Source organism: Pseudophryne corroboree, chromosome 4, assembly GCF_028390025.1.
Source record: "Pseudophryne corroboree isolate aPseCor3 chromosome 4, aPseCor3.hap2, whole genome shotgun sequence".
In the NCBI taxonomy this organism is placed as follows: domain Eukaryota; kingdom Metazoa; phylum Chordata; class Amphibia; order Anura; family Myobatrachidae; genus Pseudophryne; species Pseudophryne corroboree.
In genome coordinates, this window is record NC_086447.1 from 32,146,688 (window position 1) to 32,167,010 (window position 20,323).

General features: G+C 51.5%; 1 protein-coding gene across 1 annotated transcript in view; it reads right to left on the reverse strand.

Annotated features, from left to right (window-relative positions):
* Nucleotides 1–12,997: 12,997 nt before the first annotated feature.
* The window catches only part of DTNB (dystrobrevin beta), a 258,375-nt gene continuing 251,049 nt past the window's right edge, over nt 12,998–20,323 (reverse strand). Inside the window, exons 15-17 of the mRNA XM_063919158.1 lie at nt 15,655–15,705; nt 13,328–13,362; nt 12,998–13,245 (exon numbers count right to left, since the gene is read on the reverse strand). Coding sequence (XP_063775228.1) covers nt 13,358–13,362; nt 15,655–15,705 — 56 coding nt within the window. The 3' untranslated portion in view covers nt 12,998–13,245; nt 13,328–13,357. The remainder of the gene's footprint in view (nt 13,246–13,327; nt 13,363–15,654; nt 15,706–20,323) is intronic.

Consider the following 20,323-nt stretch of genomic DNA (forward strand, 5'->3'; position numbering starts at 1 on the left):
GGATGTACTGTATAAGTGGGGGTACAGGAAGCTGCGGGGCTGGATGTACTGTATAAGTGGGGGTACAGGGAGCTGCGGGCAGGATGTACTGTATAAGTAGGGGTACAGGGAGCTGCAGGCTGGATGTACTGTATAAGTGGGGGTACAGGGAGCTGCGGGCAGGATGTACTGTATAAGTAGGGGTACAGGGAGCTGCAGGGCTGGATGTACTGTATAAGTGGGGGTACAGGGAGCTGCGGGCAGGATGTACTGTATAAGTAGGGGTACAGGGAGCTGCAGGGCTGGATGTACTGTATAAGTGGGGGTACAGGGAGCTGCGGGCTGGATGTACTGTATAAGTAGGGGTACAGGGAGCTGCGGGCTGGATGTACTGTATAAGTAGGGGTACAGGGAGCTGCAGGCTGGATGTACTGTATAAGTGGGGGTACAGGGAGCTGTGGGGCTGGATGTACTGTATAAGTGGGGGTACAGGGAGCTGCAGGGCTGGATGTACTGTATAAGTGGGGGTACAGGGAGCTGCGGGCTGGATGTACTGTATAAGTAGGGGTACAGGGAGCTGCGGGCTGGATGTACTGTATAAGTGGGGGTACAGGGAGCTGCAGAGCTGGATGTACTGTATAAGTAGGGGTATAGGGAGCTGCAGGGCTGGATGTACTGTATAAATGGGGGTACAGGGAGCTGCGGGCTGGATGTACTGTATAAGTAGGGGTACAGGGAGCTGCGGGCTGGATGTACTGTATAAGTAGGGGTACAGGGAGCTCCGGCCTGGATGTACTGTATAAGTAGGGGTACAGGGAGCTGCGGCCTGGATGTACTGTATAAGTAGGGGCACAGGGAGCTGCGGGCTGGATGTACTGTATAAGCAGGGGTACAGGGAGCTGCGGGGCTGGATGTACTGTATAAGTGGGGGTACAGGGAGCTGCGGGCTGGATGTACTGTATAAGTAGGGGTATAGGGAGCTGCAGGGCTGGATGTACTGTATAAGTGGGGGTACAGGGAGCTGCGGGCTGGATGTACTGTATAAGTAGGGGTACAGGGAGCTGCGGGCTGGATGTACTGTATAAGTAGGGGTACAGGGAGCTGCGGGCTGGATGTACTGTATAAGTAGGGGTACAGGGAGCTGCGGGCTGGATGTACTGTATAAGCGGGGGTACAGGGAGCTGCGGGGCTGGATGTACTGTATAAGCGGGGGTACAGGGAGCTGCGGGCTGGATGTACTGTATAAGTGGGGGTACAGGGAGCTGCGGGGCTGGATGTACTGTATAAGTGGGGGTACAGGGAGCTGCGGGGCTGGATGTACTGTATAAGTGGGGGTACAGGGAGCTGCGGGCTGGATGTACTGTATAAGTGGGGGTACAGGGAGCTGCGGGCTGGATGTACTGTATAAGTAGGGGTACAGGGAGCTGCAGGCTGGATGTACTGTATAAGTAGGGGTACAGGGAGCTGTGGGGCTGGATGTACTGTATAAGTGGGGGTACAGGGAGCTGCGGGGCTGGATGTACTGTATAAGTGGGGGTACAGGGAGCTGCGGGGCTGGATGTACTGTATAAGTGGGGGTACAGGGAGCTGCGGGCTGGATGTACTGTATAAGTGGGGGTACAGGAAGCTGCGGGGCTGGATGTACTGTTTAAGTGGGGGTACAGGGAGCTGCGGGCAGGATGTACTGTATAAGTAGGGGTACAGGGAGCTGCAGGCTGGATGTACTGTATAAGTGGGGGTACAGGGAGCTGCGGGCAGGATGTACTGTATAAGTAGGGGTACAGGGAGCTGCAGGGCTGGATGTACTGTATAAGTGGGGGTACAGGGAGCTGCGGGCAGGATGTACTGTATAAGTAGGGGTACAGGGAGCTGCAGGGCTGGATGTACTGTATAAGTGGGGGTACAGGGAGCTGCGGGCTGGATGTACTGTATAAGTAGGGGTACAGGGAGCTGCGGGCTGGATGTACTGTATAAGTAGGGGTACAGGGAGCTGCAGGCTGGATGTACTGTATAAGTGGGGGTACAGGGAGCTGTGGGGCTGGATGTACTGTATAAGTGGGGGTACAGGGAGCTGCAGGGCTGGATGTACTGTATAAGTGGGGGTACAGGGAGCTGCGGGCTGGATGTACTGTATAAGTAGGGGTACAGGGAGCTGCGGGCTGGATGTACTGTATAAGTGGGGGTACAGGGAGCTGCAGAGCTGGATGTACTGTATAAGTGGGGGTACAGGGAGCTGCAGGGCTGGATGTACTGTATAAGTAGGGGTACAGGGAGCTGCAGGCTGGATGTACTGTATAAGTGGGAGTACAGGGAGCTGCAGGCTGGATGTACTGTATAAGTAGGGGTACAGGGAGCTGCAGGGCTGAATGTACTGTATAAGGGGTACAGGGGCTGGAAGGACATACTCAGTAGTAATATCACAGTGCCAGTGAATATGTATGCACACATATGTACCCCAGCATGGGGGCAGCCTGCACTGCCCCTGTATTCTCCAGCAGCTGGTACCCCGTTTATATTTAAGCTGCAATCGCCCCCAAATCCCTGGGATATTCCTCCCATTGCCCTGAGTCCATCTACTGTATTTCCATGGTGAATTCGCCACACATCACATTAGCGCTCTCTGAGGCCTGGACGGCGCTTTATGAGTCGGGAAACTGAATCCAAGGCGAGCTGAGCGGAACAGCTGCACAGACCGGTTATAAATGGGGGGTTTAGGAGAGGGGCACAGATTGCAGGAGGGCCTGTGTCAGATAAGGAGACGGAGGTGGGCTGTGAGAATGTGCAGACCCCGCAGCTGGTGCACAATCCCAGAATGACAGATGTGGGGAGTGTGTGTGCGATGACTGCTCTCCATCTCTCAGCCACCCTGCTAACCCTTATCACTAGCTGGGTTACTCCATTATTAGCCCTCAGAGTAATCCCCACAATGGGCTCACATTTCCGTGTCCTCGTACGCGGTTTGTATAAAGTACAGAATCATCACAAAGAAACAGACGTCTTGTCGGAACTGAACAAGAACGGACACAGTCACTTTGGCCCTAGAGCGCCATTTTCACTAAGATCAGTTTTTTCTTACAGATGGGTTATTGATGAGAAGGGCTGACTAAACCGTACCCGCTGGCACGGCGCACCCCCAGACAGGGCCCAATCTGTCCCCATGGAACCCTCACAGTACGCGTTTTCAAGGTATCCTCAGGAATAATTAGCACCACCCTATTGTGTTAGTCAATCAACACCCCTGTGCTCCAGCGAGATGATCTGGAAAACATGCTCTGTTAAGGTTCTAATGAGGCCAGGCCAGGGTTTGAGAGACACTGCTGTACTGGAGGAGTACAGAGCGAGCACACTAGAGGGGCTGCGCTGTAACCTGGCTGGACTCACAGTATCTAGTAAGATAGAGGTTCCTTTCTCCTGCAGCAGAATAATGGCCTGCACTGAGCCGGAGCCAGGAAGGGCGTTCCCAGCAGCCAGCACAATGTCATGGCACGCTGCCTAGGAGAATCTCACGTCTCACATGCCAAGTCCATTACCTACTTGGAACGCCAGCAATCAATGTGTCAGTAATATAGCCTGCCAAGCTTGTGTGAAAGGTTTAACTTCGCCTCTCTCATGGAAGCTGAACTCTGTGAGCAGGGACAGCCAGCTCCCATCTATACTGTGATCAGATCCACGGAGGAGCACCTGGGCCGCATTGCTCGGAGTAATGATAGACGAGGGGATGCGCAACAGTTACAGGGAGGGCAAAGGCTGCCCTGTGTTCTTCAGCCACTACCTTCCCTAGCACGGGATGCCCTGCTCTCCTCAGCCACTACCTTCCCTCGCACAGGATGCCCTGTGTTCTTCAGCCACTACCTTCCCTAGCACGGGATGCCCTGCTCTCCTCAGCCACTACCTTCCCTAGCACAGGATGCCCTGTGTTCTTCAGCCACTACCTTCCCTAGCACGGGATGCCCTGCTCTCCTCAGTCACCGCCTTCCCTAGCACGGGATGCCCTGCTCTCCTCAGCCACTGCCTTCCCTCACACAGGATGCCCTGTGTTCTTCAGCCACTACCTTCCCTAGCACGGGATGCCCTGCTCTCCTCAGTCACCGCCTTCCCTCGCACAGGATGCCCTGTGTTCTTCAGCCACTACCTTCCCTCGCACAGGATGCCCTGTGTTCTTCAGCCACTACCTTCCCTCGCACAGGATGCCCTGCTCTCCTCAGCCACTGCCTTCCCTCGCACAGGATGCCCTGTGTTCTTCAGCCACTACCTTCCCTAGCATGGGATGCCCTGCTCTCCTCAGCCACTGCCTTCCCTCGCACAGGATGCCCTGCTCTCCTCAGCCACTACCTTCCCTAGCACGGGATGCCCTGCTCTCCTCAGTCACCACCTTCCCTCGCACAGGATGCCCTGTGTTCTTCAGCCACTACCTTCCCTAGCACGGGATGCCCTGCTCTCCTAAGCTACCGCCTTCCCTCGCACAGGATGTCCTGTGTTCTTCAGCCACTACCTTCCCTAGCACGGGATGCCCTGCTCTCCTCAGCCACTACCTTCCCTAGCACGGGATGCCCTGCTCTCCTCAGCCACTACCTTCCCTAGCACGTGATGCCCTGCTCTCCTCAGCCACTACCTTCCCTAGCATGTGATGCCCTGCTCTCCTCAGCCACTACCTTCCCTAGCACGTGATGCCCTGCTCTCCTCAGCCACTACCTTCCCTAGCACGTGATGCCCTGCTCTCCTTAGCCACTACCTTCCCTAGCACGGGATGCCCTGCTCTCCTCATCCACCGCCTTCCCTCGCACAGGATGCCCTGTGTTCTTCAGCCACTACCTTCCCTAGCACGTGATGCCCTGTGTTCTTCAGCCACTACCTTCCCTAGCACGTGATGCCCTGCTCTCCACAGCCACTGCCTTCCCTCGCACAGGATGCCCTGTGTTCTTCAGCCACTACCTTCCCTAGCATGGGATGCCCTGCTCTCCTCAGCCACTGCCTTCCCTCGCACAGGATGCCCTGTGTTCTTCAGCCACTACCTTCCCTAGCACGGGATGCCCTGTTCTCCTCAGCCACTGCCTTCGCTCGCACAGGATGCCCTGTGTTCTTCAGCCACTACCTTCCCTAGCACGGGATGCCCTGCTCTCCTCAGCCACTGCCTTCCCTCGCACAGGATGCCCTGTGTTCTTCAGCCACTACCTTCCCTAGCATGGGATGCCCTGCTCTCCTCAGCCACCGCCTTCCCTCGCACAGGATGCCCTGTGTTCTTCAGCCACTACCTTCCCTAGCACGGGATGCCCTGCTCTCCTCAGCCACCGCCTTCCCTCGCACAGGATGCCCTGTGTTCTTCAGCCACTACCTTCCCTAGCACGGGATGCCCTGCTCTCCTCAGCTACCGCCTTCCCTCGCACAGGATGCCCTGTGTTCTTCAGCCACTACCTTCCCTAGCATGGGATGCCCTGCTCTCCTCAGCCACCGCCTTCCCTCGCACAGGATGCCCTGTGTTCTTCAGCCACTACCTTCCCTAGCACGGGATGCCCTGCTCTCCTCAGCCACTGCCTTCCCTCGCACAGGATGCCCTGTGTTCTTCAGCCACTACCTTCCCTAGCACGGGATGCCCTGCTCTCCTCAGCTACCGCCTTCCCTCGCACAGGATGCCCTGTGTTCTTCAGCCACTACCTTCCCTAGCACGGGATGCCCTGCTCTCCTCAGTCACCGCCTTCCTCGCACAGGATGCCCTGTGTTCTTCAGCCACTACCTTCCCTAGCACGGGATGCCCTGCTCTCCTCAGCTACCGCCTTCCCTCGCACAGGATGCCCTGTGTTCTTCAGCCACTACCTTCCCTAGCACGGGATGCCCTGCTCTCCTCAGCTACCGCCTTCCCTCGCACAGGATGCCCTGTGTTCTTCAGCCACTACCTTCCCTAGCACGTGATGCCCTGCTCTCCTCAGCTACCGCCTTCCCTCGCACAGGATGCCCTGTGTTCTTCAGCCACTACCTTCCCTAGCACGTGATGCCCTGTTCTCCTCAGTCACCGCCTTCCCTTGCACAGGATGCCCTACGTTACTCAGCCACTACCTTCCCTAGCACGGGATGCCCTGCTCTCCTCAGTCACCGCCTTCCCTCGCACAGGATGCCCTGTGTTCTTCAGCCACTACCTTCCCTAGCACGGGATGCCCTGCTCTCCTCAGCTACCGCCTTCCCTCGCACAGGATGCCCTGTGTTCTTCAGCCTCTACCTTCCCTAGCACGGGATGCCCTGCTCTCCTCAGCTACCGCCTTCCCTCACACAGGATGCCCTGTGTTCTTCAGCCACTACCTTCCCTAGCACGGGATGCCCTGCTCTCCTCAGTCACCGCCCTCCCTTGCACAGGATGCCCTGTGTTCTTCAGCCACTACCTTCCCTAGCACGGGATGCCCTACGTTTCTCAGCCACCACCTTCCCTCGCACAGGATGCCCTACGTTTCTCAGCCACCACCTTCCCTCGCACAGAATGCCCTACGTTACTCAGCCACCACCTTCCCTTGCACAGGATGTCCTATGCTTCTCATCCATCACCTTCCCTCGCACAGGATGCCCTACGTTCCTCATCCACCACCTTCCCTCGCACAGGATGCCCTATGTTCCTCATCCACCACCTTCCCTCGCACAGGATGCCCTACGTTTCTCAGCCACCGCCTTCCCTCGCACAGGATGTCCTGAGCTTCTCATCCACCACCTTCCCTCGCACAGAATGCCTTTCGTTCCTAAGCCACCACCTTCCCTTGGACAGGATGCCCTATGTTCCTCAGCCACCACCTTCCCTCGCACAGGATGTCCCGAGCTTCTCAGCCACCGCCTTCCCTCGCACAGCATGCCCTACATTCCTCAGCCACCTCCCTCACACAGGCTGTCCTGCACTCCTTAGCCACCTCCCTCACACAGGATGTCCTGCACTCCTCAGCCACTGCCCTCCCTCACATAGGATGTCCTGCATTCTTCAGCCACCGCTTTCCCTTTTTACAGGATGCCCTACGTTCCTCAGTCACTGCCTTCTCTTGCACTAAGGGGGTAATTCAGACCTGATCGCTGCTGTGCATTTTCACACAGCGGGCGAACATATCCAAACTGCGCAGCACCGCAATGCACAGGCGCAACGGACAGCTGCAAAGCGGATCGCCGGTCAGCGACGGATTTGTGCGCAGGCGTTCGCAAGGAGATTGACAGGAAGAGGGCGTTTGTGGGTGGCAACTGAGCATTTTCTGGGAGTGTTTGGAAAAACGCAGGCGTGTCCAAGCGTTTGCAGGGAGGGTGTCTGACGTCAATTCCGGTCCTGAACAGCCTGATGTGATCACGGCGGCTTAGTAAGTCCTGGGCTGAGACTGCACAAGATCAGTTTGTACAGCTCTGCTATGAGTTCGCACACTTGCACAGCAAAAATACACTCCCCCTGTAGGCGGCGACTATGTGATCACAGCAGTGCAAAAATCACTGCCCAGTGATCAGATCTGAATTACCCCCTATATCCTGTGGTATTTATTTAAACAGTGCATGCTGTGTTTTTGAGATTTTGTTGTAACTACGATCTTATTACATATCCAATACTGATGACATCTGAGATAACGCGCCCCAGATAGAGCGCCTTCTGCTCTGTTATGTTGAACGGCTGGTACCCACAAAAAAATCTGTTGGCTACCCCTGTTCCATAAAATGAAAGCTATAATTGGATCGGCTTACTATGGGTAACACCTCCACTTGTCCTCTTTATAATGTCTCCCCCACTGCGCTGTAGGAGGGTCTATTGCATAAGCGACAAAGCGTTACATTGCAGCATACACGAGGACATCACAACGGCTCATAGTCTGCACTGTTATTTCTGTATGAGCTATTCATAGATCAGCGCTCATCTCTCTGATGTGTGTTATACTGGAGCAGGGGCTCCAGCTGCTGCATCATCCGACCGTCTTACCTCCGCTGAAGACACGAGAAATGCCTACACAATGACATCACCGGGAAATGTGTGACGGTGAAAGAAGAAATGGCTGGAAGGGCTTCTTCACGGCTGGACTGACCCTCATAGCATATAGGAACCCTCCCCTAGCGCTGCAGCTCTGTTCCATGCAATTCATAGGTTCTCATTACATGATGAAGCCTGTATCTACATACGTACTATAACCAATCCTTGCAGAGCCTACGGTGATCTGCAGTGGCACGTCTTTTCATTATTATAACACAAGACACTGTATTTTCTCTAGATTCTAGACAGAAGAGACCTTTTCCTGACAGGTAAGCAGACGCATTGATCTGCTCTCAGAGAGGTTGTCCTCCAGGACTCCTGGTGAAGGCTCGGGACTTGTCTGACCTCGCGGAGACGTCCCACTGACTGGCACATGCCACCAACAGACAAGCCGCCACCGTGGGGAACCTGGGGAATGATAACACGTCTAGAGGCTGCGCGGAAAGAAGGAAAGCAGAGGGGCTTTGTCACAATGAAAGTCGTTTATTCAGTTATTTGGCAGATGACATGGCTTAAAGGTTAAAGATTAGCGTCCAACATAGTGTATGCAGGTCTTTTAGTATACAAGATAGAAAGAAATTAGCTACGCAGTGTCTCATAGATCCCGCCTACACTATTACTCAGAGGCCAGACGGAGCTGCACGTTCTGCAGACGTACCAGGATAATTTACCGAAGTATCACCGGAATACACGGATACATGTCACTATGGCAAGCTGCCTTTTAACGGACAGGTGAACAATCACCGCCCAGTGTAATAATAACTATATATGTCTGGCTTTGCTTGAAGGGATAATGAAACAAATCCTTATTTATTTACAGGCGTTCCTGCTGGGGTAGAGGCGACTGTCTGATAGCTGCCGACGAGCCTGGCCTCAGTCTCCACCCCGCTGCCCTGAGCGGCTCCATGCCACCAAACGGTGATAGAAGGGGTTAGAGCCGGGGAAATGCCATGTTTAGAATTTGGGTGGGGTTATTCTTTACTCATAGACGGCTCTCTGCACCTCCAGCTATCTAGGACTGGGAGACACACATACTGTCATTACTGGACATATGGATGACATGACATGTGTGAGGATATATAGTCATCCACTGGTCACAGGTGACATGTCACTCATACTACCCCACCATCATCCCATATACACCATAACGCAGGCTAGTCCTCCCAGTCCCACCATCATTCCATACACGCCAGTGACCAGCACACCATAACCCAGGCTAGTCCTCCCAGTCCCACCATCATTCCATACACGCCAGTGACCAGCACACCATAACCCAGGCTAGTCCTCCCAGTCCCACCATCATTCCATACATTCCAGTGACCAGCACACCATAACCCAGGCTAGTCCTCCCAGTCCCACCATCATTCCATACATTCCAGTGACCAGCACACCATAACCCAGGCTAGTCCTCCCAGTCCCACCATCATTCCATACATTCCAGTGACCAGCACACCATAACCCAGGCTAGTCCTCCCAGTCCCACCATCTTCCCATACACGCCAGTGACCAGCACACAATATCACCAGCTAGACTCCCAGTCCCACCATCATTCCATACACACCAGTGACCAGCACACCATAACCCAGGCTAGTCCTTCCCAATCCCACCATCTTCCCATACACGCCAGTGACCAGCACATCATATCCCCGGGCTAGTCCTTCCAGTTCCACCATCACCCCATACACTCCAGTGACCAGCACACCATATCACCAGCTAGACTCCCAGTCCCACCATCATTGCATACACACCAGTGACCAGCGCACCATTCAGTGTAGTTCTCCCAATCCGATGGGTAGTTCTCCCAATCCTACCATCAGAACATAGTAGCCAGTGACTAGCACACCTTATCACCAGCTAGTTCTCCCAGTCCCACCTTCATTCAGCACATACAAGCCAGTGACCTGCACTCCATCTCACCGGCTAGTTTGTCCAATCCCTCCATACAAGGCAGTGACCAGCACACAATACAAAACAATGACCAGCACATGATATCAATGTATAGTTCTCCCAATCACTTCATCATTATCATCCCATACAAGTCAATGACTAGCACATTATATCAATGGCTAGTTCTCCCAATCCCGTTATCATCCCATACAAACCAGAGACCAGCAGATTATATGACCAGAAGTTCTTCCAATCCGATGGCAGTGAAAATGGAACATATGACAAGCAAAGTCCTGGACACTTCAGCAGGGACAGATCTAGACTTTTCTTTAGGGGGGGCGGTTTACTGTTTAATCTTGACTCCTCCCTCTACAGTCCCAACTCCTCCCATCTGCAATCCTAACTCCTCCTCTCTCAATTCTGACTGAACTTTTTGAGTGAGACTGAGATAGAGCTTTGTGATTGTTCTATGTACATGTGACTGTGCTATGGGGTAATTGTATTTATTAGCCCTAGTACCCACACACCAGCAAGTGAGGGGCAAATGCTCTGTAACGCTTGCTCTCCTGGCTCCTCTGTGCTGCTGTGGTATAAGCTGCAGCACATCGCATATATAGACTTTTCTGCTGCGTCCTGCTTCTTCATGATAGATGTATCGGACTCATCTCTGTACTCTGAGTGTAGGCATGCGTCTTATTATGACAGCCAGACTGTATAATTATTATCCACATCACACAGCCACTTGGGACAATGTCTACAAGGCCTATTTCTAGAGTGTAAGCTCCCTCGCTACTATCTGTCTCTCATGTGTACTATCTCCTCCATCAGCCTCGAACATCCCGGTTCTGTGGTGTGTGATTTGTGTGTTGTACAACTCGTTATTTACACTGTCCTGCAGAATTTTTTGGCACATTACAGATAAATTGATGAAGACTGAGAAAGACACTGGCGCCCACAGTACATGCAGCCTAAGCTACTATCCCTACGCCAGTAGCATGTGGCAGATCAGTAACAGGATACACAGGCCGGTAATGAAGCGGTGAGGATCTGGAATAAGCATTTGGTGATGTACAGCCAGCAGTGTGAGTGCAGTGCTATGCAGGGTGGTACTGCACTGGCACTGTCGGATGGCCATGTAATGGAGGCTTACAGCTTATACAATGCCCGGTGGTGTATACACCGGTGAGAACCATCAGTGAGGCTGCACTAACACCGCTCCACCTGCACTAACGATGCAGCATTGTCCTCACGTATGTTTATGTGCCATGGACGATAATGTATATTACGGGGCTGGTGCAGAGGTGACTGTACGCCTGCTGGGAAAGCATATGTACGCCTATGCCACCACGATGTAACAGGAGCACATGCTGAATATGTGCAGATAACATTTCCCTTCAATCATTTACTCTTATCTAGTAACCATCTCTACATCAGCCCCTGTATCCGCCTTACACAGCTCACACAGCGGCTCATTCTGCATTATACAGACAGACATGCTGCCCGATCACAGGTCACATGACTGCTACTGCATGACATCACAGAACATGTCACATGACTGCTACTGCCTGCACACATCATGAATCATGGCTACTAGTGTATGATAACAGCATATATCATGTCACATGACTACTCTCTGCATATAACATGAAACATGGCTACTACTGCATGATGACATTACATTACATGTCACATGACTGCTACTGCCTGCACGCATCATGAATCATGGCTACTAGTGTATGATGACATCATATAACCGGTCACATGACTGCTACTGCCTGCATATAATATGAAACATGGCTACTAGTGTATGATGACATCATATAACCGGTCACATGACTGCTACTGCCTGCACACATCGTGAAGCATGGCTACTCATGGATGGTAACATCATATAACAGGTCCCATGTCTGCTACTGCATGACATCATATAACATGTCACATGACTGTTACTACCTGCAGACATCATGAACATGGCTAGTACTGCATGATGACATCATAGAACATGTCACATAACTGCTACTCCCTGCAGACATAATTAAAAATGGCTACTAGTCCCTGCATATAACATGTCACATGCATGACTGCTACTCCCTGATAACAAGTCACATGACTGCTACTAACTACAGACATCATGAGACATGGCTGCTACTGCCTGATGACATCATATAATCTGTTACATGGCTGCTACGGCCTGATGACATCATATAACTTGTAAAATGGCAGCTACTGTCTGATGACATCATATCATCTGTTACATGGCTGCTACTGTCTGATGACATCATATCACTTGTTACATGGCAGCTACTGTCTGATGACATCATATCACTTGTTAGATGGCAGCTACTGTCTGATGACATCATATAATCTGTTACATGTCTACTGCCTGAAGACAACATGAAACATGGCTGCTACTGTCTGATATCATATAATATGTCACATGACTGCTACTACCTGCAGACATCATGTCACATTACTGTTACTCCTTCAAGACTTATTAGATGTCTCACAACTACTACTGCCTAAATACGTCATGTAACATGGCTGCTACTGCCTGATAACATGGAATCGCATGGTACAAATCCACTACTGCATGAAGATGTTATGTCCCAAAGCTTCTACTCCCTACACACATCACATGACTGCTACTGCCCGATGACATCATGTACCATATCACATGACTGCATCTGTCTGATGACATCATGTAATATGTCATATGACTTGTATGGTCTGATGCCATCATTAAACACATCACATGCCTGCTACTGCCCGATGACATCATGTACCACATCACATGACTGCTATTGCCCAATGACATCATGTAATGTCACATGACTTGTACGGTCTCATGCCATCGTTAAATATATCACATGACTGTTACTGCCCGATGACATTATGTACCACATCACATGACTGCTATTGCCCGATGACATCATGTACCACATCACATGACTGCTATTGCCCAATGACATCATGTAATGTCACATGACTTGGACGGTCTCATGCCATCGTTAAATATATCACATGACTGCCACTGCCCTATGACATGATGAAAACATGTGACATAAGCCTGTCGTTGCCTGGTGAGACTACAGCATGTGGTGTGACTTCCAGTGTGTGCTCACGCGTGTCACGTGACTGGCGTAAGACGCAGCACGCAGAGACTTGACAGACAGACACATTTATTCTGTAAACATCGGACCATGAAATGTATTCCCTTCCTGCGGGCGCTCAGCCCATGTCCATGTTAGCGGGATCACAGTGCCCCAGGCCTCTGCACACGCACTCCTTCCAGCGTCTACACATGGCTCAGTAACACGCATGTTGTATGTTACATGCTCGCCGCTCCTCTCTCTGCTGGCTGTGGCTGGTAAGATGCTGCATTAGGATGGATATTGGAGGAATCGCTGTGCCTGTGACAGGAGGGAGAGCAGGGGGTTACACGCATGTCCGGGGCAGGATATACGAGGAGCGGCACGCGGGGCAGACACTTACTTGGATCACCTTGTTCTTCTGTGCAGGTCATTACCCTGGAAGGCAGAGATGAGACACAATGATGCACCACACTATGGACATTACCATGACGCTGAGTGAGGACCGCGCCAGTCTTGCTCGGATTTGCTGTGGGCACGGACACAGATGCGGCACGCGCATTTGCACCCATGTACGTTTGCCGCTTACGCCAGACTGCGCTTGTTCTACAGAGTGTAAGCCAGCGAGCAGGGCCCTTCTACTCCTTTGTCTGTCTGTTATTACCCAGTCTTGTTTTCAAGATGGATAGCTCTCAATTGTAAAGCGCTACGGAATACGCTGGCGCTATATAAGTAACTGATTGCGATCACACAACAGGGACCGGGTGCGCAATGGGAGAGAGCTGCAGAGACGCATTATCTGCATGTGGTCAGGGTAAGGTACAAATGACCACTTGTGATTGGCTACTGGTGTCCTGACCGCTGACACTGATTGGTTCTCGGACATACGATATGCTTATCTGGTGTACAACATAGTGTCTGAGGATGAACAAAGACAACTTGTCCATCGAGTTCAACCTGTTACTGATCTCCGACACCATAATATTACTAATACTAATGTCAACTGTTGTGAATGTTTAACCGTTATGTCTATTCCTTTTTTTTTTAATACTATAGTGCATGATTTACCCACCATAACCCTGTATATACTTATCCATTAGGAATGTATCTAGCCCATTCTTAAAAGTAATGACTGAGTCCGCCATTACTACTCTCTCAGGCAGGGAATTCCAAATACGTATCGTCCTTACTTTGAAGCAACCTTTACATCTCTGTGTGCGAAATCTCCTCTCCTGTAACCTAGGCGGGTGTCCACGTGTCCTTTGTGATGATCTTCCACGTGTCCTTTGTGATGATCTTACCGAAAACAAATCCCCCGCAAGCTCTGTGTATTGTCTCCTTATATATTTGTAAATGTTAATCATGTCCCCTCGTAATCTCCTTTTATCCAGTGTAAACATGCCTAGCCTAGCAAGCCTTTCCTCATATTCTAGCGTCTCCATCCCCTTAATCAATTTGGTCGCCCGTCTCTGAACCTTTTCTAGTTCCAGGATATCATTTTTGTAGTATGGTGCCCATAACTGTGCACAGTATTCAAGATGTGTCCTCACTAGTGATTTATATAGTGGGAGTATAACACTCTCGTCCTTTGCAACAATTCCCCGTTTTATACATGCTAATATCTTGTTTTCCTTAATTGCTGCAGTCCCCTAGTTTCTCCCCATTTAGTATGTAGGTAGTGTTTTTGGTCTTGCCCCCACAGTGCATTACCTTACATTTGTCTATATTGAACCTCATTCTCCATTTTGCTGCCCATGCTTCCAGTTTAAATAAGTTGTTCTTAAGAAACTCAGCGTCCCCCTCCTAGTTTATAACCTTACACAGTTTGGTATCGTCTACAAAAATTGACACCATGCTCTCTAGACCTACTGCTAGATAATTTATGAAAATGTTGAACAATAGTGGTCCAAGTACAGACCCTTGTGGCACACCACTTAGTACTTCTGTCCTTTTAGAAAAAGTTCCATTTACCACGACGCGCTGCTCCCTATTATCTAACCAATTTCTAACCCAAGTGATTATTGTGCTTCCTAGCCCAAGTTCTCTTAACTTGTAGATTAGTCTCAAGCGAGGAACTGTATCGAAAGCTTCAGCAAAATCTAAAAAGATTACATCCACCTCCTTACCCTGGACTAGGTTAGCACTGTTTCGTAAAAGCCTATTAAGTTGGTTTGACGCGATCTATCCTTCACAAATCCATGTTGGTTCCTATTAATAACCTTTTTGGCTTCATGGAACTACTGTATTCTAGCCCTTAAAACACCTTTCAGTACTTTCCACACTATAGATGTAAGACTTACTGGTCTATAGTTACCTGGTTCAGATTTACTTCCCTTTTTAAATATCGTCACTACTTCCGCTATATGCCAGTCTTTGGTGTGCCACTAACACAAGAACCACATGGTCAGAAGGTGCGGTGCACGTGGCAATATGCTACTTTCCTCCTACGCCTGGCACTGCATTACCCATGCCATCTCTGGGCACTGCTCTGCTGATGGACCTATACGTATTATGTGCCGACGCCTTTTATTATCTCTTATACAACACAGTGACATGCTAATCTGCAGATACTGGGAATTACACACAGAATAAGAGAACTAATCAAGACCTAGAAAGAGAGAAACCCTCATTTTCTGTGTGAGGGAATGTACAGACGTAACGGAGTACGTGACAGACGCGCAAGGAGGAAGCTGTACAGTCATCATTCAGCACCACAAGCATGAAGCTGACCTCTATCCTTCCCGTTCTGTATCTTATCATCTTCCTCATCAGCGCCGTCATCTGTTGCGACAGAGAGAAAGAAATATAGCGGTCACTCTCACCCACTGATTACCACCTCATCCATCCCCCACCCCATTCTCCTGGTGCCATTCTCAGCTGTGAGAGACAGAGAAACCGGTCACCGTCAGCCACTGATTACCACCTCATCCATCCATCCCCCACCCCATTCTCCTGGTGCCATTCTCAGCTGTGACAGAGAGAGATAGCGGTCACTCTCACCCACTGATTACCACCTCATCCATCCATCCCCCACCCCATTCTCCTGGTGCCATTCTCAGCTGTGACAGAGAGATAGCGGTCACTCTCACCCACTGATTACCACCTCATCCATCCCCCACCCCATTCTCCTGGTGCCATTCTTAGCTGTGAGAGAGAGAGAGATAGCGGTCACTCTCACCCACTGATTACCACATCATCCATCCCCCACCCCATTCTCCTGGTGCCATTCTCAGCTGTGACAGAGAGATAGCGGTTACTATCACCCACTGATTACCACCTCATCCATCCCCCACCCCATTCTCCTGGTGCCATTCTCAGCTGTGAGAGAGAGAGAGAGATAGTGGTCACTCTCACCCACTGATTACCACATCATCCATCCATCCCCCACCCCATTATCCTGGTGCCATTCTCAGCTATGACAGAGAGAGCTAGCAGTCACTCTCACCCACTGATTACCACATCATCCATCCATCCCCCACCCCATTATCCTGGTGCCATTCTCAGCTATGACAGAGAGAGATAGCAGTCACTCTCACCCACTGATTACCACATCATCCATCCATCCCCCACCCCATTATCCTGGTGCCATTCTCAGCTATGACAGAGAGAGATAGCAGTCACTCTCACCCACTGATTACCACATCATCCATCCATCCCCCACCCCATTATCCTGGTGCCATTCTCAGCTATGACAGAGAGAGCTAGCAGTCACTCTCACCCACTGATTACCACATCATCCATCCATCCCCCACCCCATTATCCTGGTGCCATTCTCAGCTGTGACAGAGAGAGATAGCAGTCACTCTCACCCACTGATTACCACATCATCCATCCATCCCCCACCCCATTATCCTGGTGCCATTCTCAGCTATGACAGAGAGAGCTAGCAGTCACTCTCACCCACTGATTACCACATCATCCATCTTCCTCATCAGTGCCGTCATCTGTTGCGACAGAGAGAAAGAAAGATAGCGGTCACTCTCACCCACTGATTACCACCTCATCCATCCCCCACCCCATTCTCCTGGTGCCATTCTCAGCTGTGAGAGACAGAGAAACCGGTCACCGTCAGCCACTGATTACCACCTCATCCATCCATCCCCCACCCCATTCTCCTGGTGCCATTCTCAGCTGTGACAGAGAGAGATAGCGGTCACTCTCACCCACTGATTACCACCTCATCCATCCATCCCCCACCCCATTCTCCTGGTGCCATTCTCAGCTGTGACAGAGAGATAGCGGTCACTCTCACCCACTGATTACCACCTCATCCATCCCCCACCCCATTCTCCTGGTGCCATTCTTAGCTGTGAGAGAGAGAGAGATAGCGGTCACTCTCACCCACTGATTACCACATCATCCATCCCCCACCCCATTCTCCTGGTGCCATTCTCAACTGTGACAGAGAGATAGCGGTTACTATCACCCACTGATTACCACCTCATCCATCCCCCACCCCATTCTCCTGGTGCCATTCTCAGCTGTGAGAGAGAGAGAGAGATAGTGGTCACTCTCACCCACTGATTACCACATCATCCATCCATCCCCCACCCCATTATCCTGGTGCCATTCTCAGCTATGACAGAGAGAGCTAGCAGTCACTCTCACCCACTGATTACCACATCATCCATCCATCCCCCACCCCATTATCCTGGTGCCATTCTCAGCTATGACAGAGAGAGATAGCAGTCACTCTCACCCACTGATTACCACATCATCCATCCATCCCCCACCCCATTATCCTGGTGCCATTCTCAGCTATGACAGAGAGAGCTAGCAGTCACTCTCACCCACTGATTACCACATCATCCATCCATCCCCCACCCCATTCTCCTGGTGCCATTCTCAGCTATGACAGAGAGAGATAGCAGTCACTCTCACCCACTGATTACCACATCATCCATCCATCCCCCACCCCATTATCCTGGTGCCATTCTCAGCTATGACAGAGAGAGCTAGCAGTCACTCTCACCCACTGATTACCACATCATCCATCCATCCCCCACCCCATTATCCTGGTGCCATTCTCAGCTATGACAGAGAGAGATAGCAGTCACTCTCACCCACTGATTACCACATCATCCATCCATCCCCCACCCCATTCTCCTGGTGCCATTCTCAGCTGTGACAGAGAGATAGCGGTCACTCTCACCCACTGATTACCACCTCATCCATCCCCCACCCCATTCTCCTGGTGCCATTCTCAGCTGTGAGAGAGATAGCGGTCACTCTCACCCACTGATTACCACCTCATCCATCCATCCCCCACCACATTTTCCTGGTGCCATTCTCAGCTGTGGCAGAGATAGCGGTCACTCTCACCCACTGATTACCACCTCATCCATCCATCCCTCACCCCATTCTCCTGGTGCCATTCTCAGCTGTGACAGAGAGATAGCGGTCACTCTCACCCACTGATTACCACCTCATCCATCCATCACCACATTCTCCTGGTGCCATTCTCAGCTGTGACAGAGAGAGATAGCGGTCACTCCCACCCATTGATTACCACATCATCCATCCATCCCCCACCCCATTCTCCTGGTGCCATTCTCAGCTGTGACAGAGAGATAGCGGTCACTCCCACCCATTGATTACCACATCATCCATCCATCCATCCCTCACCCCATTCTCCTGGTGCCATTCTCAGCTGTGACAGAGAGAGATAGCGGTCACTCTCACCCACTGATTACCACCTCATCCATCCTCTCCCCACCCCATTCTCCTGGTGCCATTCTCAGCTATGACAGAGAGAGATAGCAGTCACTCTCACCCACTGATTACCACCTCATCCATCCCCCACCCCTTTCTCCTGGTGCCATTCTCAGCTGTGACAGAGAGAGATCGCGGTCACTCTCACCCACTGATTACCACCTCATCCATCCCCCACCCCATTCTCCTGGTGCCATTCTCAGCTGTGACAGAGAGAGATCGCGGTCACTCTCACCCACTGATTACCACCTCATCCATCCCCCACCCCATTCTCCTGGTGCCATTCTCAGCTGTAACAGAGATAGCGGTCACTCTCACCCACTGATTACCACCTCATCCATCCATCCCCCACCCCATTCTCCTGGTGCCATTCTCAGCTGTGACAGAGAGAGATAGCGGTCACTCTCACCCACTGATTACCACCTCATCCATCCATCCCTCACCCCATTCTCCTGGTGCCATTCTCAGCTGTGACAGAGAGAGATAGCGGTCACTCTCACCCACTGATTACCACCTCATCCTCTCCTCACCCCATTCTCCTGGTGCCATTCTCAGCTGTGACAGAGAGATAGCGGTCACTCTCACCCACTGATTACCACCTCATCCATCCATCCATCCCCCACCCCATTCTCCTGGTGCCATTCTCAGCTGTGACAGAGAGAGATAGCGGTCACTCTCACCCACTGATTACCACCTCATCCATCCACCCCCCACCCCATTCTCCTGGTGCCATTCTCAGCTGTAACAGAGAGATAGCGGTCACTCTTACCCACTGATTACCACCTCACCCATCCATCCCTCACCCCATTCTCCTGGTGCCATTCTCATCTGTGACAGAGAGAGATAGCAGTCACTCTCACCCACTGATTACCATCTCATCCATCCATCCCCCACCCCATTATCCTGGTGCCATTCTCAGCTGTGACAGAGAGAGATAGCGGTCACTCTCACCCACTGATTACCACCTCATCCATCCATCCCCCACCCCATTATCCTGGTGCCATTCTCAGCTGTGACAGAGAGAGATAGCGGTCACTCTCACCCACTGATTACCACCTCATCCATCCATCCCCCACCCCATTCTCCTGGTGCCATTCTCATCTGTGACAGAGAGATAGCGGTCACTCTCACCCACTGATTACCACCTCATCCATCCATCCCCCACCCCATTCTCCTGGTGCCATTCTCAGCTGTGACAGAGAGAGATAGCGGTCACTCTCACCCACTGATTACCACCTCATCCATCCATCCCCCACCCCATTATCCTGGTGCCATTCTCAGCTGTGACAGAGAGAGATAGCGGTCACTCTCACCCACTGATTACCACCTCATCCATCCATCCCCCACCCCATTCTCCTGGTGCCATTCTCATCTGTGACAGAGAGATAGCGGTCACTCTCACCCACTGATTACCAGCTCACCCATCCATCCCTCACCCCATTCTCCTGGTGCCATTCTCAGCTGTGACAGAGAGAGATAGCGGTCACTCTCACCCACTGATTACCACCTCATCCATCCCCACCCCATTCTCCTGGTGCCATTCTCAGCTGTGACAGAGAGAGATAGCGGTCACTCTCACCCACTGATTACCACCTCATCCTCTCCCCACCCCATTCGCCTGGTGCCATTCTCAGCTGTGACAGAGAGATATAGTAGTGACACAGCAATACCCCTGGAGGAACAGTTA